At 32.7% G+C, this 26,230-nt stretch overlaps 2 protein-coding genes across 2 annotated transcripts; one reads left to right on the forward strand and one right to left on the reverse strand.

The window, feature by feature from the left end:
* Nucleotides 1–975: 975 nt before the first annotated feature.
* Nucleotides 976–2,569, reverse strand: LOC122316461 (probable xyloglucan endotransglucosylase/hydrolase protein 6). The gene is made up of 4 exons (XM_043132988.1): nt 2,327–2,569; nt 2,140–2,240; nt 1,819–2,015; nt 976–1,690 (listed from the first exon to the last, which is right to left on the reverse strand). The coding sequence occupies exons 1-4, from the start codon at nt 2,511–2,513 to the stop codon at nt 1,300–1,302; spliced, it is 876 nt and encodes a 291-aa protein (XP_042988922.1). The 5' UTR covers nt 2,514–2,569; the 3' UTR covers nt 976–1,299.
* Nucleotides 2,570–12,476: 9,907 nt separating this feature from the next.
* On the forward strand, nt 12,477–13,690 carry LOC122316803 (EPIDERMAL PATTERNING FACTOR-like protein 2). The gene is made up of 3 exons (XM_043133596.1): nt 12,477–12,985; nt 13,066–13,094; nt 13,208–13,690. The coding sequence occupies exons 1-3, from the start codon at nt 12,877–12,879 to the stop codon at nt 13,457–13,459; spliced, it is 390 nt and encodes a 129-aa protein (XP_042989530.1). The 5' UTR covers nt 12,477–12,876; the 3' UTR covers nt 13,460–13,690.
* Nucleotides 13,691–26,230: the final 12,540 nt, after the last annotated feature.

Genomic DNA, 26,230 nt, shown 5'->3' on the forward strand with positions numbered 1-26,230 from the left:
GAGTTTTTAGCTACATTTTGTGCCTCACCATCATAGAAATGGATGAATCAACATTTTGGTACTTGTTCTGAAAATGGATAATATTAGATTGAAAAAAAAAAAAAGATCTGGGCAAGCAATTGAAAATTGAAATTCAAATACTTCTTAATTCAAGTTTTAATATCTACTTTTTTAATTCAAGTTTTTATTGCTGAAAATGAAGAGGGTGTTATTTCTAATTACAAATAATCTCTTTACAAATTTACTTAATTTGATGTGTCTAATTGCAAAAATCTTTTTAGTGCTAGATATATCATGTCAAATCATATTGATTTATAAGCCTCTTGTTGGTAATTATTTTTGTAAGTTTGTTATTACTCATATTTTGCTGGACCTCTAAGTGAGCCTGTCCAATTTTTCTTTAGGTAGAATAAATACAAAAAAATTAATAAAATAAGAAAAATGTGAGTTATTGATCAACCCCAATCACCAAGGCTATAAATGGGGCTGGTCTCTGTACATGATAGATAATATATGGTCTTTTATGAATCATATTGACTACAACATGACGGTACATATCATTAATCCTCATTCGTGCACATACAACCACCCAAAACCACGACCACGCTTGCTGGGACCCTCTCTCAGTGCCCACTAGAGGCATATTTTCAATGCATATAGAAAGAGTTGCTGCACTTCATCATAGGCTTTAAGCAAATATGATCAGGAATGGTAGAATCTAAACCAAAGCCATTCCTCATATAATATAAATCATACCCAAAATTCTTAGAATTTTTTTGTTTACACCCAAAACAATCAATTTGGATGTAACCACATCTTTTTCGTTCTTGGCTTGTCTCCTACATGATGATAGAAACCATGCACATATATACTGCTAGTCTGCATGGTCCCAGATGATCTTTTGCTTTTGGTTCATCAGTTGAAAGTAAGAAGATTTTTTTTTTGGCTTAGCATTTGAAAACATTGCACGTAGAGTTGTGGAATATCCTCGTCACAATTATGCAGAAGCTTTATTGGCACATAAAATGCCTAACAAGTACAGACACAAATAGGCTATTATAGCCCACATGCAGGAATTGACTTTTGCCCAATCCCAGAGCGTAGCCTTCATGGACATTGATACACAGGAATAGTTCATATAACTCCCCCTTTACACCCCTCCATTATGCATGACTTTACTTTTATCACAACGTACGTAGTGTACGAGAACATATATGTACGTACAGAAAGTATATGGAATATGAATGTATGAAACACTTTGGTGGATGCATGGACTTCCGGTTCGATTGTTAAGCAAATTTAGATGCCGGCGAAACACTCCGGCGGGACCACCGGGTACCTCGATTTGTCAGTACAGTAATCATAGATCATGTGGTTCATACGAACCCATCTATACTTTCTAAGTTCAAGGGCATTAAGTGCTTGATAAGTGGTTCCCTCCCACCAGTTTCCGGGGTTGGAGGCACAGTTAGTAGGTCCTGGCACAGGGCATCCCTCAATGTCAAAGTCCTTGTAATATGCATAGAAAGGTGCTTTGCTCCAATCAATCTTCTCCAGCCCACCTCTCGTAGCCCAGTCATCGGCTTCCCACAACGTGGAATAGACCCCCATGGGCTGCAACTTTGGGAATGGAATTCCTTTAGCTTCATTGTTCTTGTACACCCTTATCGGCACATCGTCCACATAGAAGCTGCAGCGCCAACAACAACAACATTAAAAAACATCGATCAGATCGCTGCTATTACAAGGGTATATGTCGGTCATGCTTGAATACATATATATATATGTATGTATGTATGTTTGAAACTGTTCACTTACACAATATGATGGTGGTTCCACAGTATTGTGTAAGTGTGGAAATCAGCAGCAGGATCGAACCAAAGGTTCACTCTTTGTTCCCTATCTCCCTTCCCATGAGCGTAGATATTGGTCTGGACAGTGTATGGTTGCCCAGTTCGATTCCCCAGGAACTCGAAGTCCAGCTCGTCACGAACTGAATCCGTGTTTGAATTCAACTATATGTATGTGTGTGTGTGTATATATATATATACCAGCAACTAGGTCAGAAAAGTGATGTATACCAAAAGCTAGCTCAGTTCAGATGGAGAAAAAGTTTTTCAAATTGATAATCTAACATACATAAAAGGCAGTGACAGTTCCAGCAGAGTCTCCAGGAACCAGCTTAATCTTCATGCTGACACGCCCGAACAAGTACTGACTCTTGGAAGCAAACCCACATCCTGAAACGTAACAATTTGTGTGTCATCTCTGTCCGAACACAATCCAAATTATAAACTTTTGGAAGTACTGTACTAAAAAGCTTTACCAGAATTTTGGTCCAGAGTGAGTTGGATGGCCCTCCCTCCATCGATCTGCTTGATATGATAATCAGCCCATGTGACTTTGAAACCTTGAAGAAAAGTGGTGGGTCGACCCATAACAGAGAGACCAAATGCAAGCACACAAAGTAAAAGAGAGGCAACAACATGTGTAAAGGAGGCATACATGGCCATGATTGAGTTGAAAAGAACGAGAGAATTATTTCGAATATGATTCAGAACAAGAGAAATTGGAGGTATATATATATATATATAGCAGTGATGGTAAGTAACGAATGAGAATCACGGTGTTAAGTGATTAAGACTGCTGCCTTCATACGGAAATCTCTATTTCAGCTTAGCTTTCCATACAGCTAATAGAAAGCCGTCATTAGGCCCTACTCGGACTGTTTGTAGTTTCCTTCACGCCTCAATCTCCTTTCATCTGATTTTCTTCATCTCATTCTTTAAGTTGGCACATTGAAAAAGCTGTAATATTTTTTTTCTAACTAAATACCATTCTGCCTAACTCATTCAATTATTCCCATAACAGTCTAAAAATATAAGGAACAACAAGATGGAAGATGGCGTGAACAATCGCTTGTGTTTTACCCGCACCTAACACCAAAACGGATAGGCCATCATCTCTGTTGCATTGCTTGCTGAGTTCTTTCAGTCTAACTGGCCCTGGAGTTAAAAGTCATTTATTAAATCAACTCGTGCTGCAATCTGTGGACAGCCAGGAGAGAAGTAGATTGATTCGAAGGGGCAATTTGGCAGATACGTCCACTTGAAGACTGATATGTGTGGGCCTCTCGTTTTACAGTCTGGTTTGAGCTGAAACTCATTAAGCCATCATTTCAATCACTTAAAACAGGACTTCAAGATAAACTTGTATACGATTCATAGGACCAATTATTTGAACAGAAAAATCGTATTTACAAGTATTTAATACCAAATTGAAGTTTATAAGCAGAAGGAATTTTGAAAAACAAATTGTTAACAAAACTAAAGGGAGTAAATTTTAAGAACTCCAGGAATACGAATACACAATTTTCTATTTTATCATAGAATGTCATAACAGTTAAGATTGGTATTTGTATAAGTAATTTCAATTACATCATGTGTTGTGATAGAATAATGGAAGTGTCAGGTCATCTACTTGCTCATTTTCCAAACTAAAGTGGGTATCATCGAACAAGATAGGACATAAAGATGGAAGAAAATTGGATGCAAAATCGAATTTTGATGATAGTTTGTCGATGAAAAGTAATAACTTTTTCAATAAAATAAATGTCATGCACGCATGGACTGAAATATTTGTTGGACACATTTAACACATTTGTGGGTCAGTGATATTTATGGAAATACGTGGCAATCTAAACACCAATCAAAAGGGATAATTACATTCATGACTATTTAATGTGAGAATTTTTTAATTTAAAAAAAAAAAATAGCTGTGGCGTGGGTATTCTAATAGAGTTATGTTATATATAATTATTTTTATATATTTTTTATATATTTTATTGATATGATTAATTAAAATAATTATTTTATATTAAAAGATGAAGCAGTTAATTATTATAATAAAATATATAAAAATAATTATAAATAAAATTTTTAATTATGATATCTTGGTTGGTTTAATAGACTGGGCAGGCATACATCACATAAATAAAACGAAGAAATGGAAAGTGGGACCGACAAGGGGGGTGCGCCATGCTGCTGACAAGGAAAGACTTTTTATTGAATTTGTGAGGCTAAAAGACAAATATATCATTTTTTTTTTTTTTTTAAACCTTTTGTATGATTGAAAATTTGGAGAATGGGATTGGATAGAAAGAGGGTATGGTATGATGTGGTGCGGTATGGATGGGCTATTAACAAGAGATCGATGCCTGTAAATTCTGGGCCCAATCTGATGTGTATGTGTACGAAGTTGACACTGCTGATTAGACGCAGTCAAGCCCAATTGGTTTATCTCTATACTACATGCCTATTTTTATTTTTTTTATTTTTTTCTTACCAAATCTACTGTATAGAAATAATACGTAAAAATATTCAATTAATTTAATAGGAATATAAAATTTAAAACACCAACGGTATGCCGTGTAGATGGATGGGTAGCATTTATCAAATATATATTTTTCATTTCGTCAACGCATATAGCTAGAGATTAGAGTCATTCTATTTTTAAGTCAATGTATAAGTATTTTTTAAAAATTATCTAAATAATTTAAATTATAATATTTGATTTATAAGATTTAAAATTTAAATTTAATTTCTGAAATAAGTTTATGACATATAAGTATTTTTTGAGATGTGTTTTACACATACTTGTGAATAGAATTTTTCTATTCCGGAATATGAAAATGAAATAAAAGAAGTTAAATCAAGAAAAATTTATGCTGATATGTTATTTTGGCTTTGACCCATGTACGAAGCTTTTATATTGCTGATGTTTAAAAAAGGAATAAAAAATAAAAAATAAAAAAACAAAGAATATCAATGAACATAACAGATCTGAAGGGAAATCTTAGTAAAAAAAGATTAATAGTAGTTATAAATTTTAGAATTTTGCTACATATAAGTAAAGTCGCGTACTAATCTGCGTATCAATACTGATTCCTTCATACTTAAAATTTTAATTAACATGTTTTCAATAAAATCTACTTTTTGATCAATTATAATAGATTGGTGCACATATTAGTGCATAATTATGTTTGTAATTAAATTTTTCCTAAAATTTAAGGTCTGGTTTGAATTTAGAGAGTATTTTATCTTATTATATCGTTATAATTTTTCTAAATTACCACACAAAATATAATAAATAATTCAATTATTTCAAATCCTAAATCAACTTTTTAAAATAATAATAATATTTGATTTAACTTTCATATAAAATTATCTTATTTCATCTTTAAATCTAAACCAGCTATAAACAAACTTCGTAAAAGTCCCGTATTAAAAAAAGTGAGTCTTACTAATAAAAATAGTATTTTTACAATTTTTTAAGGTGTGATCTATTTGTTTACAAAAATTTATGTAAAATTTATCTATTTAAAATTTGTACTCAATAAAAAAATTGAAATGCTAAAGCCACTCAATAAAATTTGTATTCCGATAGTGACTTTTTTTTACTTAGTGATTAAGAAAATATTTTTTAATAATATTATAAATTTTTTTAAATATATATTTAAAAATATTAAAAAATATATTAAAAAAATTTGTACATTCTAAAATGATTGCATCTTCATGTGTGACTGTAGAGCCACTTGTTTAAAAAAAAAAGGGCATTATGTGGCAGTACTGTAGCAATTGAAAACGCTTTGGAGGATCAAACCTCCATTGCCAACCAACAAAATCAATTTTCATTTATTATGGGCAATCAATTTTGTTGACATTTTACCCGTACGTACGTATCTACGAGTCCTTGTAAAAATGAATAATTAATTGGTTCAATATACGTATAAGCACGTTTGGCCAAAATAACAGAAAAAGAAAATATATATGTATATATATTTATATATGAATATATAAGCGTTTCTACGTGCTGCGATGCTAATTTAGGGATTCACTAATTTTAGTTGGAGGTAAAACAACTAGTAACAACCATAACTACTTGTAACCAAGTGCAACTAATTGTTTTATCTAAAAACTGCAACTAATTGTAATGCTCAATACTGTTGTGTTTTGTCTCTCCAAGTTCATCCTAGGCATTTAATGATAGATTTACTATCTCTTATCACTGCTTATTTTTTTTTCACTTAATAGTTAATAAAGTAACTATTAGTGAAGTTTTTTTTTTTTTAAATTTCTTAATAATTAAAGATGTTAAAAAAATACTTAAAATAAAATAAAATAAATAATAAAAGTTTCAAATCCAATATTGAGTAGTAAATTGGTAGTAAGAGATAGTAAATCGACAGTAAGAAATAGTAAATCTATCATTATCCTAAATAATTAAATTTACTTCTTCCCATTAACCTAAATTTTTTAGATAAATAGTAATTTCATATAATACATATATACATACATACATAATATAGATGGTAAAAATGAAAAGATCGATATTATTAATTGTAAATGAAGAATTCTTATTTCTTACTATTTATATTAAAAGTAATTTTATATTTAAATCGCTTATCTCTTCAACACCGTACATTGCTGCTGACGTGGATTTGTCTTCTTCTTTTTTTTTTTTTTTTTTTTCTACATTAATTCTCACTATTTTCCTCTCCAAACCACTTTTCCCAAATTAGTTCTCCATTTGTATTCATCTTCGTCTTCAATCTAAGCCATAATACGCAATCAAATTCCACAAATTGTTGTGCTTTTTGCATGTGATATCTTCATCCCAAGCTAGATTTTCAATCCAACCAAAATACCAAATTTCAACCAAACTTTAACATCCAAGCAACCTTCACTTCAAACCAGTCAAGCAATATTACCAAACCAATAACCTTTATGAGAACTAGAGTATATGTCTTGCTACAAATGCTTCGTAAAACTAGAGTTTACATATTATTAACTTATGGATGGTGAGCTTAATCTTATTTGGTAAAACCTATGGATCGAATTTGTAAAGATCAATGTCAGTGATAATTTGAAAATCAAAATGATATCCTGCTACTTTTTGACATAGATACTGCACCATAAGCTCTTCATCCGTTGGAAAAAAAAAAAAATCTAGGAGGTAAACTTAGTTGAAAAAGTGGGGTTCTGCATTAAGGAGAATACGACGAAGAAATTTGAAGGAGGAGATGAAAGAGAAATATGAATGATAAGATTTTTGTTTTTTTTTTCTAATATCTGAAGGAGAAGATTTACTTAAAAACAAAGAAGAAATCTGAAGGAGAAGAAAAGTGGCGTGAGAGAAGAGGAAGAACCATTTAGGTGCAAAATCCTGACACGGCGTTCAGACTGGAATCGCCATGTCATGGTGTTGGAGGAAAAACCGGATTAAGTATAGATTAATTCTTATAATAATTCACGTAATGCTTTACAGTAGTATCGTATTGAAAAAGGAAAGACACGTAACCCATATTTATTAACGAAAGAAACTTTTGAAATAGACCCATTATTATGTTATAAATTTCTGTGACCAAAGTCACCATATTGTCAAAGTTAAGTCAATCAAGTGTACGCCAGAATATAAATATATATAACCTTTTCATTGGTCTCTTGCATGGACCACTAATAATACACAGGTAGAAAAGACTATCAATCCTGACATTTGTACAGGCAGTCCATTTTCAATTATTGTAACGTCGAGTTTGGATGCTACAGTATTGTGGAAATATTCTATACTATTTATTATTATTTATTTTATTATTATATTATTATTTTTTTTTATCACTATTAACAGAATATTTAAAATTACTTCACTACCTATCTTATTAAAAGATAAGATGATCTGATCTGATCTTATTTTATTTTAATATTTTAATATTATAAATATAAATAATTTTTAATTTTAAATCTTTAAATTTTTTATTTAATCATTATAATTTTTTTCAAATTTATAAATAAAAAATATTTCAATTTTTTCAAATCTTTAAATAAAAATAATATTTTAACAATATTTTAACTTTATAATATTTTTATTTAATTTTTTCTTTTGCATCTCTCAAAACCTCATAAAACATTTTAATACAAATTATTTTACTACTATTTTACTATTATTTATATATATAGATATATATATATATATATATATATATCTCAGACCCAGCACTATTTGGATGCATATATTAATATATATGGGAGGAACAGAGTTTTCAAATACTTAATATTTTGCCGGTAATTAGGGTGGCTGGATTTGACTAATTAGCAACAATTGACTTTTGTAACAGGCGTTAACGACATATATTGCTCATCTTTCTTTTCTTGTTCTTTTATTTATTATTATTATTATTATTATTATTATTATTATTATTATTATTATTATTATTATTATTATTATTTTAATAATTAATTTATATTGTGATAATGATAAACTGCAATTAATATTACTTCATGTGGAAATAAGTACATAACTTGGATGCAAGTATGCTTGCAAACTAATAAGATATTTCGTTTGAAACGCTCTACATTCACCCCATTAAAATGCTATAGCTCGTATTAACTTTAGTAATTATTTTGATGCGAAAAATTTTATGCGCTATACTATCATTCTACTAAATAAAATGTAGTATATTTATCATTATTAAATGATCATTTATTACATATTTTTTATTATTAAATAATAATAAATACATCATATCATATATAATAAAATATAAGTAGAATGATAGTGTGATGTATAGCATTACTCGATGATAAATGTATATTTATATTGAGTTATTGTAATGAAAATGATTATTTAGACTTATTTTTATAAAAAAATAATTAAATAATTTTCTTATAATTGAAAATGTAAGTACGTACACACAATTATCCTGATCAAATGTACATGTTGGCAAACTAAGTTGGTCCCTTCTCTTTGCCTTATCAATATACCAGACAAGGACAGCAGAACCTATCAATATAACCGAACAAGAAAAGCAGAACCCACAAACATGAAATAATACACAGACAATTTATGTACGTGGGGTTTTAGATCAGTGAGCTTATATGAAAAATTACATTTATCATCTTATTTATTTTCGCTTTTTTAACATTATTTGATACGTTATTGAATATAACGAATAGCTTATAATCATTTAATTTTACGTTATGAGATCGTGGGGGATGATGATACAAAAAAAAAACAATATCATTACTCTTAACCTACATTGATACACAAAACTATATATATGTGTGTGTCTATTTATATATATACATATATATGTATGCATGCATGCTGAAGGGTATGGTACTTTGGGCAATCACATCCTTGGATAAGAAGGAGATATATTATATCAACCATTTGTTATAAAAAGGATGCAGCTTAAAGCCTTAATGTATGCTCTATATATATATAATTTTGTTATATATAGTTATTTTTATATATTCTTTACCTGATATAATTAGTTCAAGCAGTTATTTTATATTAAAAAAAGTGATGCAATCTATTACATCATTAGAATACATAATGAATACGTCAAACTGACTAAACATAGTGATTTTGATATATGTATCTGATGATATTTCATGTTGATCATGAATATGAAAGCTTAACGACCCAAATTATATTAGACAGAGCGCAGCAACTTAACATGTCCTAACATAATGCCATTATTGTGATGTGCATATCAGAACCTCCTCATATTCTGGATGCTTTGAACAATTTCGAATAAATTTTTAGGTAATTATGAAGGGCCGATCTTATGTATTTATTGGCAGTTGTATATGTTAAATCTATTGTTTTCAGAGGTAATTTTAATCCTTAATTTGTTATCATTAGTCTAGACGGCAAGCAAAATCATGAATGCATCAATCAAAATCATGACGTGAGTCACTTTATCATGAATGGGAGACCGAATATCAATGAACACATAAAAAATAATATAAGGAAAGAGATAAAAAGAAGTGGAATCTAGCCAGGGCTGTGCTGTTAGCATCAGGTTTGGTTTTAAACAATAAATAAAGCATGATGATCTTCTTCAGAGATCGATAATTCAATCCAATTTGAATTCTAGACAGACGTTGAAGCATCAAGTGATCGGGACCCTGAACATCATCTTCTAGCTTGGAAAGAGACGTACAGCTCTGTGGATAATCATGATAATATTATATATCTACAGTAGAAGGAAAATTCTTATGAATTAATATTTAGGAACCCCACGTATTTCATAAGCCCATAATTACCACATAAATGAGATAGAGGATGGAGAATCTTGTCAAATTTTTTCTGCTAGATGTCAGCCTCACTCTTTGGAAAGGACTAGGACATAAATGTTAATTCTCTAGGCCTTATGCAAGTATATTGCTGTCAGAAATTCTATAATTTGGCTACTTATGAAATTGTTAATATTTTAGAAAATAGTTAGGCTACATTTAATCATTTTTATATATATTTTTTATATATTTTAGTAATATAATTAACCAAAACAGTTATTTTATATTAAAAAAAATTATGTATCCAATCGTATTAATGGAGTATGTAAAGAGTACGTAAAAATAACTGCATATAAAATTTTTCATTAAGATATTTGAGTAGGTTTTGTTTAAGCATTTGGGTCCCATCAATATATGTTTGAATGTATGTAAATGTATGAAATAAATTGAAATATGTTTTTATATGTTGTTGTGATGATGAAATAATTATTTTATTTATATGTTTTAGTGATAAAACAAAAATATTATAAAAAAATTCCCCCAATACGATAAAAAATTAATTTCACACATTTTTAGTTATCAGATTTATTTAATTCCATTTTTTCAAAAATATTAAATATTATCGAATTCTCTAAGTTTATTTTTCATCAAATTTGTTTAATTCAAAAATTTCCAATTAAATTAGAATATTTATTATCAAAATTTTCGAATTATTAATAATTCAAAATTTTGAAAAACTACTGATAATTGGAAAATTCCTGAAATTGAAAATTTTCCAATTATTTATAATTGGAGGACGACTTTAGACCGATGGAGGTAGAGATTGTTTGTACGTCTTGGGCAGTGCGCATCAATGATTTTTACTGACTCCTCTGCCATGCAACAATATCGAATAGTTCAATTAAAAAACAATATAGAAACCTGATGAGTTGAAGTGAGAACATCTCTATGAAGTGTTTTGTGCATTTGGATGCTAAAGAGTCTATTGTCCGAAAATATTTGAGATAGACTCAAATCACCTCACGTACAAACGCATCCTAAGTAAAATAAGAGAGAGGCCGGGCCTCCACATCCTGGCCACTAGTGGATGGCCCAAATATGACCACTCAATGGTGGCCACGACAACCTTCATGATCTAGCTAGGTTATTCAAAGTCAATCCTCGCACAAGTTCACATCTTGCTAGGTTATTCAAAGTTTTTTTCAAAAAAAGTAGCTTTCCTTGTTCTTGGTATAAACTATTGTATATGGACCTTCGGCCCATATTTAAGTAGGCTGCGTTGGGACTGTATACAAAACCCTAAGCTTTTTTTGATAGTCAGGTGTATCTCTCTGATGGGCCTCCCAAACTCCATGATTGTACTAATGGATTTTCGGCGTTCGAAAGTGAAGATTAGAGCAGCTGAGTAGTTACTAATGAAAATCTATGAGAGGATGCTACGTTAATTTTGACATCATCTGATTGGCAGATTTGATTAAAAACATGGAAAGCCCCGGTTGTAGAAACAAACACTCTGGGCATGCATGCATTAATATTGGAAGGAAATTGCAGTAATCAAAACATCATATGTATATATAAGAATTTGAAAAGGAACCACGTACGTACGAGAATATATCTTAGGAGTATGATGCAGCGCGCCAACACGATCCAATATTAATTTCCAGCTACAACTAGACAAATCCAAACCATTCCCATGTATCCTGTGTGTCACTTATGTTTTCACCTTATAATTTTCATGTTATTCGGGGCCTCCGTGTGTATGTCCGAGACCAACACTGCGACAATCACGTGTTGTACTTTGGAACTCATCATAACTTCCCCCAACAAAATTACAATACAGTACTTGAACATATATGTCCAAATAGGCTGGCTTTAAACATGGAGAGAACACATGGGATGGTAATGCTGCATATAATTTTGTTTCTTCTAACTTCAACATAGACATGATAATTAATCTTCCTGAAATTATCGAATTGAGGGAATTTCTTCTGAAAATTATTAAGGATCTATGAACCTCGGAATTAGTTAAAACTTTATTCTTAAATGACCAGTGCCAATAAAATAAAATAAAATCATTTATTTAGTCGTCACAAATATAGAGGAAGACTATAAGAAGCGAATATTATAAGAAGAGAATTATTATAGACATAAAAAAATTATATATAAATAAATTTATAAATTAATATAATTTTACATGATACATTAAATCTATTTTATATTTTATAATATGACATATTGCATCAAATTACGTATGTTGAGAAGTAATTACAAATAAATGAAAGCAGATATTGAAGAAAGCGAAAACCCAATATCCACAGCTGTCTATGCATGTCCGGTAGTGGGAACTAATTTGTCTCTTATATAAATCTTTGGCGTTTGTGGTATTTTGCTGTTTTGGTTGCTTCTTTCCTTTAATCTCGCCATCTCCTTGCTGTGTCCTCGGTCTTGTTGGTTCTCTTGGTCGTTTGGATTGGGACACATCAAACCGGATTGGGGTTCTGCAATTCCCATTTCGGGATGAGTTTCTTTTCTTTTCTTTTCTCTCGGCATTCTGCATTTTCTGATATGTCTTTCCCCGTTCGATCACCTCAACAATCTCACTGATCAGAGAGATTGGTAGAGCTTTTGTTTTGTCATTTAACTTTACTGTCATTACTTACAGCATACTTTTCACATTCATTCCTCTCTTATATCAGTAACGATCTGACTATTTACTCTCTCGTCTTTCTTCGTCCAACTGCATTTCCCCTTCATTTCATATAGAATTTTCTGCTCTCACCTCTCTAGCTCTCACGAAATGGGGTGTAATCCCAATTTTATTTGCAGCCGTAGAGTTCGGTATTTTTGTATTTCGGCTATCTTTCTCATTGCGATAAGCTCCACCCAGCTGAAACTCATTGCTGAAGGTAAATAGGTAACTGTTGAATTTGAAAAAGATGAACCATACTTGCAAATTGTAGGTAACATTTTTGTTTGTGTCATGCAGCCAGAACAATTTCCGAAACATTTTCCAAGGTGAGAACTTCGCACAAACTCTCTCTCTCTCTCTCTCAAAGAAACATATATATATATGGGTTGTGATGAAGGAAATTAACCCAAACACATATTATTTTTGCTTCTTTAATTAGACAGTAAGAGAAGACAAGGCAATTTTTAGAGCTCGAATAGGATCAAGGCCTCCAAGGTGCGAGCGTAGGTGCAGCTCATGTGGGCCTTGTGAAGCCATTCAAGTCCCTACAAATCCGCAAGTGCAGAATGGGAAGAGAAACGTCTTTTCCAGGGTCTCAAATGCTGCTGCATATGCAAGAGGCGATGACAGTTCAAACTACAAGCCCATCAGTTGGAAATGCAAATGTGGGAATCTTATCTTCAACCCATAATCAAACCAACTGCATTAGAGTTATTTTTCAGGTGATCAAAGAAGAAATTAAATACCTATTTGTGAGCCCTGTAAATTATAATGATTCTAATTATAATAGTACTGCCGTTTCTCTTTTTTCACTTCTAGAACCTTTTTCCCTGTGGGGAAAGATCATGGGTTCCATATATACTGATATATATATGAATCTACTGTAATCGGTCATATATTATTATTATTGTTATTATTTGCATTTTCTGTTTATCCAGTACAGATCAGCATTTCCTTCTTCCCAATTACAGATTCCCTCTCTTTAAGTTGGAATATACAGCCAACAGCCACAGTGTAATTAGGATTAAATGAAACCAATATAAATGATAGAAGCACACTTGTTGAGGCGATCTCAGGAAGAGCCCAAAAATCCAAGTCCAAAGAAGATCTCAAGCATGCAATGGCATGCAGTACTTGGCGTATTTGTCTGCCTGTACCACACGCCACCGTCCCGTCTTCTCATATATATAGCGTCCTTAATTCCGTACTTCTCAAAACGTAAAGACATTAAAAAGGACAACCTTGAAGACAAATTTTCTTTAAAACAAAAAAACAAAACAACAAGAAGAAGATATTAAGTTCACATGTAAGTTTTTCATCATCTTTCGTGTTCACGTGAAAGAAACCACTTTACAGTTATTCAAACCACAGAAAAATATTGGTATTGGTAATGCCTCGGGAGGCTTTAGACTTCAGAGGATTCCATGAGTTTCACGTAGCAGGAAGTGATAAGACACGAGGAGATCAGAATCGTTATCGTTGAAGAGATCATAGTCTCCAGGACATGACAGTTGAGGGGATATTTCATGGTCGATTTTCCAATCTGTTCCATCTATTTAGTTTTTCCTTGTTGTTTCTATGAATTTCTATCATCCATCCATCTTTATTCCAGACATGACTATTGCAAGAGTTTTAGTCCATAACATTGCAAAGTACGAATTTTGCACACTTAAATCAATCCTACAGTTGGTGCGCAAGTTGCCTGCTCATCCCGAATGACAACACAACAACCAAATTTCCAGAGTTGAGAATGACGGAAAAGATGGGATTTTTTAGGTTACGGTGTTATATCCATTTTAATTTATTTGAAATGTTCCTGCTCAACTGAAATCAATTTAATTAAATTTAATTTTAAGCTGATCAGTGTAATATTTAAATACTTAATTCTTAAATTATTAACTTTATTTTAATTCAAAACTTTTTTACATTTGAAATTCGTAACATTTTTCAACTCAATATATCTTTATACATGAGACTCACAACTTTTTTTAACTTTTTATAAATAGTACTAAACTTATTTTAATATCAAAACATATCTAAACTCATTTTAGATGGATCTCACGTAACTCACTCTACGTACTTAACTCATTATTATTCATAAAGAACTCAACTCAGCTTAACTTAAGTCAACATCCAAATATAGCCTTAAATATATCTCTATAAGACTCACAAAACACTACAATTCACATATAAACTTAAATCATCTAAAATTATTTCAGCACACAAACGCAGCCAATTGCAAGGAAAACAGTAACCAGGGCGGCCGCTTGTGACACAAGGCCATGAAGAAACGAACTAGCCCTACATGTAAGTAACGTAGGACGAACCTCCTCTTATGCCTTCTCATTTGGTTCATTAATTTGCTTTTATCCTTGTTTAAATATGATTCGGACACATGTTCTAAATGGAGGCACTTTTGTGAAAAATAATATTCTTACAACTCTATTTTATAAGATATTATTTATTTAAAATAAGGTTGCAAAAAAATTGTACATTTTTATAATTAGATAGGGCTAGTGGGCCACCCAACACTTATCACAAAAAATGTAGAGATATTTTTTTTATCTTTTTCTAAATATTTTTTTAATATCCTTAATTATTAAGAAAAAATATAAAATTTCACTAATAATCACTTTTTTAACTATTAAGTAAAAAAATAAATTAAAAAAATTAAAAAAATTAAAATGCTTGAATAATAAAATTGAATAGTAAGACGTTTGAGGGGCTCCACTTTGCATTTTCGTTTATAATTATCGAGTCTCACAAATAATTTCTTTTTTCTGTAATTCATTTCTGTTTTTATAAGAATCTCTAGAGATGTAAAGACAAAAGTAATCTTTTATGATTAATTTAAGAAAACATTTATATTCTATTGATATGATTGAGATGACAAATAGATGGTAATACAGTTACGTACATATATCCGAGAAGGGTGGGGTGATTACATCAAGAAATTAGATAGATGCAAATAATAGACATAAATACGTGCTTGTAAATACACGTACGTACGTTTGAAACTCCCCCTATAACATTTTGGTTTTAATTCGATATTAGATGACTAATTAATTGAAGGCCGATCGAGCTGGCCTGTGACGAGGTTTTCGCTTGCATAATCGTTGTGGGGGAAGAATATTAGAGTACAACATGAGGTGCAACAGTCACGTGTGGTCTTGAACAGTGAACACACTCGCCATGTCCTCAACTCCAAGGTTAAAGAGAATTTAGATGCAAAAGGTAGAGAGAGACAACTGAAAAGCTGGGGACCAGACTGACACAAACGGATTCTGATTCCCCATATTCTTTTTCTCAAGTTTTAAACAGCATTTTCAAATTGCTCCCACATCCCTTGAACATGGACAACTTGTTAATGCAAAAGCAACAACTCATGCCTTGCGATTCCCATTCCAGTTTGATGTATATGGGGCATGGGGGCGGATTCACGGGTGCTGTGATAATCAGACAACCGTAAAACAGCCTCGAGGTCAGGCATTTTCTTGGACCGTCTTCCCTTGATTACATTTCAAACAGATTTGCAGAAACTGGGCATGATTCTTGGACAATAGTGTAAGGGTGTTAGGCCTCGGCCCGTGCACTACTGTGCTAGCTAGTTGTTGCTCTGAATTCTTTGAAGTGAGTTCTTTCGTGCGACGACCTAGGCCTTAATTCGAGTGTTGGACTGGACTCAAAACCATACCTCCCCTCAAGCACCCTGGGCAATAGAAAGCTAGCTGGGGCTCCCGTCGTTTTCTGGAAATTTAAAGCCCTTTCTTACGGCCTTTGTTTTGCTTTCCAGATCCTGCCCCAGGTAAAGCCCTTTCTTCTTGCCATTCGTCACAAAATATAGGACCATATGGGCTTCTTTCTTGCCGAAAACAAAACAAAAACGCTTTGCACCAATCCACCTGTTTTAAAGGAATTATCAGCCTCCAATAATAATGCACCACATGAGCAATTTCACACAATTCACATAATAGTCATCACATTGGATAATGAGTTTTGCTACATACAATTGTGCACTAATCTGTATACTAATACTGATTTATTCATACTTAAAATTTAAATTAATATTATTTTTAATAAAATTTATTTTTTTACCAATCACATCATATTAATGTACATATTAATACATAATTGTACTTGCAATTATATTTTTCTCTGGATAATAAACATTTCTTCATAAACTCAACTGGCTTAACCCAGTCGAACGCCCTCACAATTAGATTCGTCGCTCAATTCCGTCAGCCACCAAATCAGAATACATCTAAAGATTCGTTGCCCAGTTCTGTCAGCCACCAAACCAGCCTCCAATACATCTGAAAGCCTCTCACAATAGATAAAAGATTGGATCAGAGATGGATTCATCTGAATATTCAAGTTCTCTACCCAAATCAGAATCGCAAAAGGGCATGGCTTTCGACAATTCATAATCCACTTTCCTCTCTCTCTAGTAGTTATCTCTGTTCGTCCACTGGTAAATGTTGGAGGTGTGAAAATGGTACTGGAACTTCTTGAACATCCACCCAGTTAAGTTGATTGATACTGATCAAGGCTCTGTAATCCAAATAGACTTTGAGGACTTCACAACCCAAGAACCCGATATAGCACCACGCTTTTAGTTAGCATCAAAAGGTTAAAGGCTATGAACTCGTCTGCACACCGAACAATGCCAAATAAATTTATGTTTATCAACCCATAAATGGAAATAGTCAAAGAATCAGGTAGAATAAATTGTCCTGAAAAATGAAGGAAACAACACATTTATTGCAAGTTTGCAAAGGAGATGAGGGGCTTGCGAAGGAGATAACTTGAATGAGGTCTGCAACGGGCTCTGAAAGTGTAAGGGCTACAAGGCTATCTCCTACAATGCAGTCACATTTGTGTTCCAATAGACCGCTTACGTGGCACTCACTTATTGGTGGGCTGTTTTTTGGTTGAGGACAGACCAACCAATTATAAGATTATCTCAAAGCAAAACTAGTTATTGAAGGTGGAGACGAAGGGTTTTCACAAAGAACGTGTGGCGAAGTGGCTTGCAGTTGACCTTTTCTTTTTTTTTTCTTTATTCTTTTTTCCCTTCAGATGACAAAAGTATCAATCTATTGCATTTCCATATTTGGTCGTAAATACACATAAACTGTGTACCGCGCCCCCCCCCCCCCCCCCCCCCCCCCCCCCCCCCCCCCCCCAAAACACAAAAAAAAATACATATGCATACAATACACATACATACATACATACATATATATATATATATATATATATATATATATATTCTGCATGCTTGCAGTTGACCTGGAACAATTTCTTTAGAATATATATCAAATAAAGGCTAGCAAACAGTTGGCACGATGGGAAGGTTCCCGAGGAGTTTCGACGAAATGTACCTCTAACTACGTTCACAACAGGGGAAAGGGAGATTAAGGTTGGGCAATGTTCAATTCTTGCACAGTGAAGAGATCGATCATTTGTTAAACTAAATTGGAAAAGACGAAAGAGAGAGGCATGCTATTGGAGAAGCTGGTGACTTATTGCAGAGATCGTTCGAATGGTCCAAAAAAGAGACACAAAGCTTTTCTATAGAATGGAAGCATGACAGTGGAGAAGCTCGTTGTAACGCCCCGATTCCATAAGGGTTGGAGAGCTACTTCCTATAACTATAAAACTTACATTTCATCAAGATATTTATAAATTTCAAAATATAAAATTATTAGAATACTACAAAATCTCTTAATAAAACCTGCCAATCCTAATAAATCTTCTATGAGTAATTCACTATAATCATCTCACCAATGCTCCATAATCTTAATCATCCTTAGTTAAACTATTCTAAAATTATCTAAAAAATATTGAAGAGATAAGATGTGAGTTATCAACAATTCAGTAAGTAAATAACATAAAATAGTATGTAAACATAAGTATTTAGAGAGATCAGTATGCTAAACAAAACTTTTCCCTTTTCATTTTCAGAGTGCGGAAGCATAAACATGTTATCAAAAAATCAAAGCGAGGTTTCAGAATTATTCATATTCAAAAGTATTTTGGCATAATGTATCTAATTCATTATCATCATTAATCAAAGCATCATATCAAATCAGAGCCAACTATATTTAACCCTCGTGGTAGGGTTGTGTATATGCAGATACCCAAGCAGGTGCATATCAGAACTGAAATAGATTACTACTATTCTTTTCTATGGTAAAGCCATATCACATCACACAGAAATAGATACCACATATATCCCCCATGGTAGGGTCCCTTAACTGAACAAAGCAGAGATAGAATCAAATTTAGAACTAGATAGTTATGCTAAAGATTTTTCATATACCACATCTTATCAAAACAAAGTACTGACCATAATCATATCATTTTCATATTCAAAAATATTTTTATTCAAAGTCTTATGACGTAGCATAACAGACCACCATCATACTAGAATATCATATCACATCAGAAGTCATGTTTAACTCTCGTGGTAGGGTTGTGCAAATCTTGATAACTAACAAAGCAGAAACATAATGCGAATCTTTCTCTTATTATTCTTGGAATCTTGAATATGCACACAGGAAAGATTAACAGAAAAACCACTTTGTCTCTAAAGTGGGCACACCAGAAACAAAACAGTTCGTACCAACCCAAACAGAAGCTACTATTAGCACCTATGGTAGGTCAAACAGATTACCATCTACAAAACATATCCCGATTTAGAATGTCATGCAAAAATTTTTTAGAAATCACATCATATCATATCAGAGTACATAACATTTTCAAAACATAACAAATCAGATCACAAAAATATAACTTATGAACAAAATTTCATATTCGCTCTTTGCACAGTTTAGAAAACTGAATGTCAAAAAAAAAAAAAAATAAACTCATGTCTACACCAGTCAAGACAAAAATGCTTTATCTTTCATCAGAGTTCATGAATGATGCCGAACAAATAACTGAGGTTGTTTTCATCATTCTTTTCATAACATATAATACACATTTTTATAAATCAACCTCAGTTTATTTTATTTTTATGCAACGTTTAGCATAAAAACCCTACTTACCTGAACTTCTTAGTCTTTGAAAAAACTTCCTTACAACATTGCTTAATAAATAATTAATCGTCACCTATAAAAAATCATATAAATTAAATAAATCTTCAATTGAATACATAACTTGTAATCACACATGAAATACTCAAATTGCCTATTTTAATTTCTCAAAAACTTAAATTTCTCTTAACCTAAAAATATCATCACTTCCCAAATTCCTCAATATCCAACTTAATCTCTCACTAAAGTAATAAATTCTAACTCATTTACTATTGAGGTCTAACTATAAAATATCAAAATCATTATAAGTAGAAAAGTAGTAATTTTTGGTTAAATCAAAAATATTCTTTTAAAAGGATTCAAAATAAAATTTTGCACTCACTGTTCACTTCAAAAATTCATATTTGAATATATATATATATATATATATTACTTAATAATATAATTCAACTCCATATTTATTTGCTTTATAAGCTATATATTTAAAAAAAATAAAAGTTCAAAACTATTATAAAATGAGGACTAGACTTATAAATATAAAACTCACCTAAAGGGATGTTTTAGGAAATAAAATTGAGAAGTTAAACAAAAATATTTACAAATAAAGCTTCTGAATTAGAAAAAAAAAACCCAGGCATACGTAAAACCACCGAGAGAGAGCTGGACCAACTACGACAGAGAGTCGGAGCTGGACGTCGACGGAGATTGATAGCTGAGATGAATTCATCTGTGTGCTTGGAGGCAAAGTACTGAGAGAAAGAGTGAGTGATGAGTGAGAGGGAGGACTTACTCACCAAGCACGATGGGGAGCTACGGACTGGGGTCACCTAGGGTAGCGTCCAAAGGTGGGAGCTTGTCCTCCGGCATCTTCTATTGTTAGTGTCGTCGTTTGTAGCTGCGGCAACTTGCAGAGTAATGGCTTAAGGGCAGTGTGTATTTGAGTCAAAAAGCTCTATTTCTAGTATGGAAAAATAGGGGACACACAGGCTCAGTTGGGTGGTTCAGCTGGGTCACACGGTGGCAGCACAGTGGTACAGCAGTTTCACGTTGGCTGGGCAGTGGCTAGCTATCACACGGTGGTTTTGTTCTGGAAGTTAGCCCACGGTGTCGAAGAGTTCCAATGAAAAAGATACTCAAGGCTTTTCTATGGTTGGGTACGGTGGTGATCCGAGATAGGAGACGTTCAGGTTGCTCTGTTTTTGGTGAGGGAAAACAGGGCCTCTTTGGACGTTCAATGGTAGCATGCATGGGCTTCATGGGACAGGGTGGCAACGGTTTGGGGTGGCTTCTGTGGATGGGGTGGTGGAAGAAATCCCTTGGCATCTATGCTTGGTGTAGGTGCAAGGCCGTGAGGGACCGAGTTTGGCTGAGATGTGGAGCATGACTCTGACGGTGGTACGACTTCGTGTAGGCTACCTAGTGCACGGTGATTTGGAAATAGGAAGGGCTAGGTCACAACGGCTTGCAAGGGGCGAGGAACACCTCATTGTGGCAAGGCAGGGATCAACCAAGAGGAGCTTGGCAGTGTAAAATACCTAGAGATGGTGAACTGAGAAGTTAGCGTGTAAATATATAGACAGTGCTGCTGTGAACCCGAGGGCATGCGAGCAAAGATGTATATAGGTAGGTTTAAGAGTTTTTAAATATAAAAGGGAATCTAGAGTTGCAACCCTAATCTGTGTGAAAATGATAATTTATTTTTTTACTTTTTAAAACGAATCATGGGCTAGGTCTGTAAATAAAATAGGCCTCGACTTTAAAACTTTAAAAAAATCTAAACTTGACTACAAAGAAAAACATTATCACCCATAAAAATATTTGATTCAATAATAATAATAATAATAATAATAATAATTCTGTTATAAATTTATTGTATGACTATACATAGTTATTAATTAAGATCACTGAAGCTATCAATGAAGATCAATCTTTAGCCATTAATTAAGACCATCGAAGCCATCAATGAAAACCATTCTTTAGCCATTAATTAAGACCATTGAGCTATATCTACTCCTTTGTACTCTTATATATATGTGTATCATTCATTTGTATATCATCAAGTTTTACATTGGAATAACAACTCTTTCTCTTGCAATATCCTCTCTCTCTTGCAATATCATTTCTCTTTTAGTTTCATAACACATTATCAACACGAAAGTTCTGACGATTTTAAAACTAGTTTTTATAGTTTCTAAAATGAATATGAAATGTTACATTATTTATTATTACTTGATGAAAACTCTATGTTTATTCTCTTAATTTTGTGAATGTTAAACATACTTATGTTCCTGATTTATATATGTAGAAAATGTCAAATCTTACAAAATTGGAATTCATTGCTCTTGATATTTTTGAAAAAAATTATCTATCTTAGATCCTTGATGCTGAGATCCATCTAGATGGGATGAACCTGGAAGATACAATTAAAAAAGGAAATCAAGAGTCCCGGCAGGACCGCGCTAAGGCAATGATTTTCTTTCGGCACCATCTTCATGAAGAATTAAAAACTGAGTATCTCACGGTAAAAGATCCACTTATTTTGTAGAATGATTTAAGGGAGAGATATGAGTACCAAAAAATTGTAATCTTCCCAAAAGCTCGTCATGATTGGATGCACCTGAGGGTGCAAGACTTCAAGAGTGTTAATGAGTATAACTCTGCACTTTTTAAAATTAGCTCGTTATTGAAATTATGTAGTGAAAAAGTCACTGATGATGACTTGTTAGAAAAGACATATACTACTTTTCATGCATCGAATATGCTCCTGCAGCAGCAGTATCGAGAGTGAAAGTTTAAAAAATATTCTGAATTTATATCTTGTCTTCTATTAGCTGAGCAAAATAATAAACTTTTGTTAAGAAATCACCAGCCACGTCCTACTAGTTCTATATCATTCCCTGAAATGAATGGTACTAGATTTACACCATTCCCATAAGCGAATGGTGCATCTTTTCAAAGAAACCGAGGGAGTGAACGTGGTAGAAAAAACTATAGAAGTGGATGTCCTAAAAGCGACCACACTAAAAGGGATAATAATAAAAATACACCGTACCACCAGAAGTGGTTCAACTCAGAGAAGGGTAAAGGTCCTCAAAACAAATTTTTAAAGAAAGATGAAGATGGATGCCATATATGTGGTATGACTGGACATTGGTTTCATACCTGTCGTACAGCTAAGCACTTGGTTGACTTATACCAAGTTTCTATAAAAGAAAAAATAAAAAAGTTTGAAATAAATTTTGTCGAACCATCAGATGATTTAGATTCTATAGATGGAGAAGATATTACAAGTCTTGATGTTTCTGATTTCTTTGAAGATTCTAGTGGTAGAGTTGATCATTTGATTCGTGATAGAAGTGTTCATTTTTAATTAATGTATTTTTTTATCTTATTATAAATTTTCTTTTATATTTTGCAATACTTTGTAGTAATGAAAGTTTTATATATTTTGTAGAATCGAGTCTTACTGATGAACTTTCTATCTCTGAGATGAATAATAGAGATGTATGTCTGGCTGACAGTGCTACAACTCATACAATTCTTAAGAATAAAAAATATTTTCAAAATCTAATATTGAGTAAAGCATACGTTCATACCATATCTAGTTCATCGAATCTAATTGAAGGCTCCGGAAGAGCTTATATTGTATTGCCTAATGGCACCAAATTTTGTATTAATGATACTCTATTTTCTTCACGATGCTGAAGAAATTTATTGAGTTTTAAAGATATACGTCGTAATGGTTGTCATATTGAAACACCAACGAAGACAATAAAGAGCATCTTCTCATTACTAAAATAATTTCGAGCCAAAAGCTCGTATTAGAAAAATTGTCTGCTCTCTCATCTGGATTGTATTATACAGAAATGAGAATAATTGAATCATATGTGGTAATGCACCAAAAGTGCATTGACCCCAAAATATTTATGACTTGGTATGATCGCCTTGGACATCCGGGATCAATAATGATGAGACGAATAATTGATAATTCTTATGGGCATCCCCTAAAGAATTAGAAGATTATCTTACATAATGAATATCCATGCTCTGCATGTTCTCAGGATAAATTGATTATCAAACCATTTATCTCAAAAGTTATTTTTGAATTTCTATCATTTTTACAAAGGATTCATGGGGATATATGTGAGCCTATTCAACCATCAAGTGAACCGTTCAGATATTTTATAGTTTTAATTGATGCATCAAGTCGATGGTCACATGTTTGTTTACTTTCCAATAGAATTATTGCATTTGCTAAACTTCTTGCCCAAATAATTAAACTACGAGCATAATTATCTGATTATCCAATTAAAACTATTCGATTAGATAATGCAGGTGAATTATATCTCAACCTTTTGATAACTATTGCATGTTGATAGGAATAGATGTTGAACATCCAGTTGCTCACACACACACTCAAAATGATTTAGCTGAATCATTAATTAAAAGGCTTCAGATAATCGCTAAACCTTTACTCATGAAATCAAAACTTCATATTTCTGCTTGGGGATATGCTATACTTCATGCAGCATCGTTGATTCGAGTTAGACCATCAGCATATCACAAATATTCTCCATTACAACTTGCATTTGGTCAACAACCAAATATTTCTCATTTTCGTATATTTGGATGTACGATATGTGTTCCAATTGCACCTCCACAACGTACAAAAATGGGACCTCAATGTAGACTTGGGATATATGTTGGGTTTGATTCTCCATCTATTATTAGATACCTTGAGCCTCTTAAAGGGGATATGTTTAAGGCACATTTTGAGGATTGTCATTTTGACGAATCCATTTTTCCAATATCAGGTAATGAGAAGTCGGTGCCTGAAGCACGACAGGAAATTACTTGAAAAAATAAAGACATTTCCCAATTTGATCCTCGTACAAATGAATGTAAACTAGAGGTTCAAAAGATTATTCATTCGAAAAATGTTGCAAATCAATTACTGGATGTATTTATTGACACTAAAGGCGTGGTAAAATCATATATTCCTGTTGTTAATGTTCCAGTAAGGATTACAGTCCCTGAAGGACAAGTTGCCAAAATAGTAATAGGTGAGTCTAAGATACGCCTGAAGTGTGGATGGCCTATTGGTGCTAAGGACAAAATTCCTCGGAAGAGAAAAATACAAAATGAATTTGGTACTCCCGAAGAGTCCATACCCACACAGGCCATAAGCGTAATTGATGCTCCTGAAAAGACTAAATCTCCTGAAAAAGAACCTCCTGAAAAGGTATTTAATGAAATGTCTTCCCTTGGAGAGGGACAGGTACCTGAAAATAACGAGATCTCGATACATTTCATGAGTACTGGAGAAATTTTGAATAGAAATAAAACAGTTGTTGACAACATATTTTCAAATAAAATGGCACTTGATATTACCAGAAGTAAAAAAGAAATTGAGCTAAGAACTGTCGACGCAGAAATGACTGGCCAAAATGGAAATAAGCTATTGAAACTGAATTAAACTCGCTAGCAAAGCGAGAGGTCTTTGGACTAATTGTACAAACACCAAAGGGTGTAGCACCTGTTGGATATAAATGGGTATTTATACGTAAGCGTAATGAGAGCAATGAAATTGTGCGATATAAAGCACGAATTGTTGCACAAGGCTTCCTGCAGAAACTGGGGATTGATTATGAGGAAACATACTTTCCTGTTATGGATGCAATCACATTTAGATTTTTGATTAGTTTAGTACTTATAAAAGGATTGGATATGCAGTTGATGGATGTGGTCACTGCATATTTATATAAATCATTAGATCATGACATATATATGAAAATCCCTTAAGGATATAAAATGTCTAAAACTTCTAATATGAGTACATCCAGAAATATGTATTCTATTAAATTTCAAAGATCTTTATATGAGTTAAAGCCATCCGGACGCATGTGGTATAAACACCTTAGTGAATATCTATTGAAAGAAGGATTTGAGAATAATCCAATATGCCCATGTGTTTTTATTAAGAAATCAGACTCCGGATTTGTTATTATTGCGGTTTATGTTGATGATCTAAATCTTGTTGGAACTCTTGAAGAGATCAGAAAAACCGCTACATATTTAAAGAATGAATTTGAAATGAAGGACCTTGGTAAAATGAAATTTTATCTTGGCCTGCAGATCAAACATTCGCAAAATGAAATTCTCATTCATCAGTCAAATTATATAGAGAAAGTCTTGAAACAGTTTTACATGGACAAAGCTCATCCCCTGAGTAATCCAATGGTTGTTTGATCACTTGATTTGCAGAAAGATCCATTTCATCCTTGTGAAGATGATGAAGAAATTCTTGGTCCTGAAATACCTTATCTCAGTACAATTGGAGCCCTGATGTATCTTGCAAATTGCACTCGGCCTGATATTGCATTCTCAATTAATTTACTTGTAAGATATAGTTCCGCACCAAC

Source organism: Carya illinoinensis, chromosome 7 (assembly GCF_018687715.1).
Source record: "Carya illinoinensis cultivar Pawnee chromosome 7, C.illinoinensisPawnee_v1, whole genome shotgun sequence".
Taxonomy (NCBI): Eukaryota; Viridiplantae; Streptophyta; class Magnoliopsida; order Fagales; family Juglandaceae; genus Carya; species Carya illinoinensis.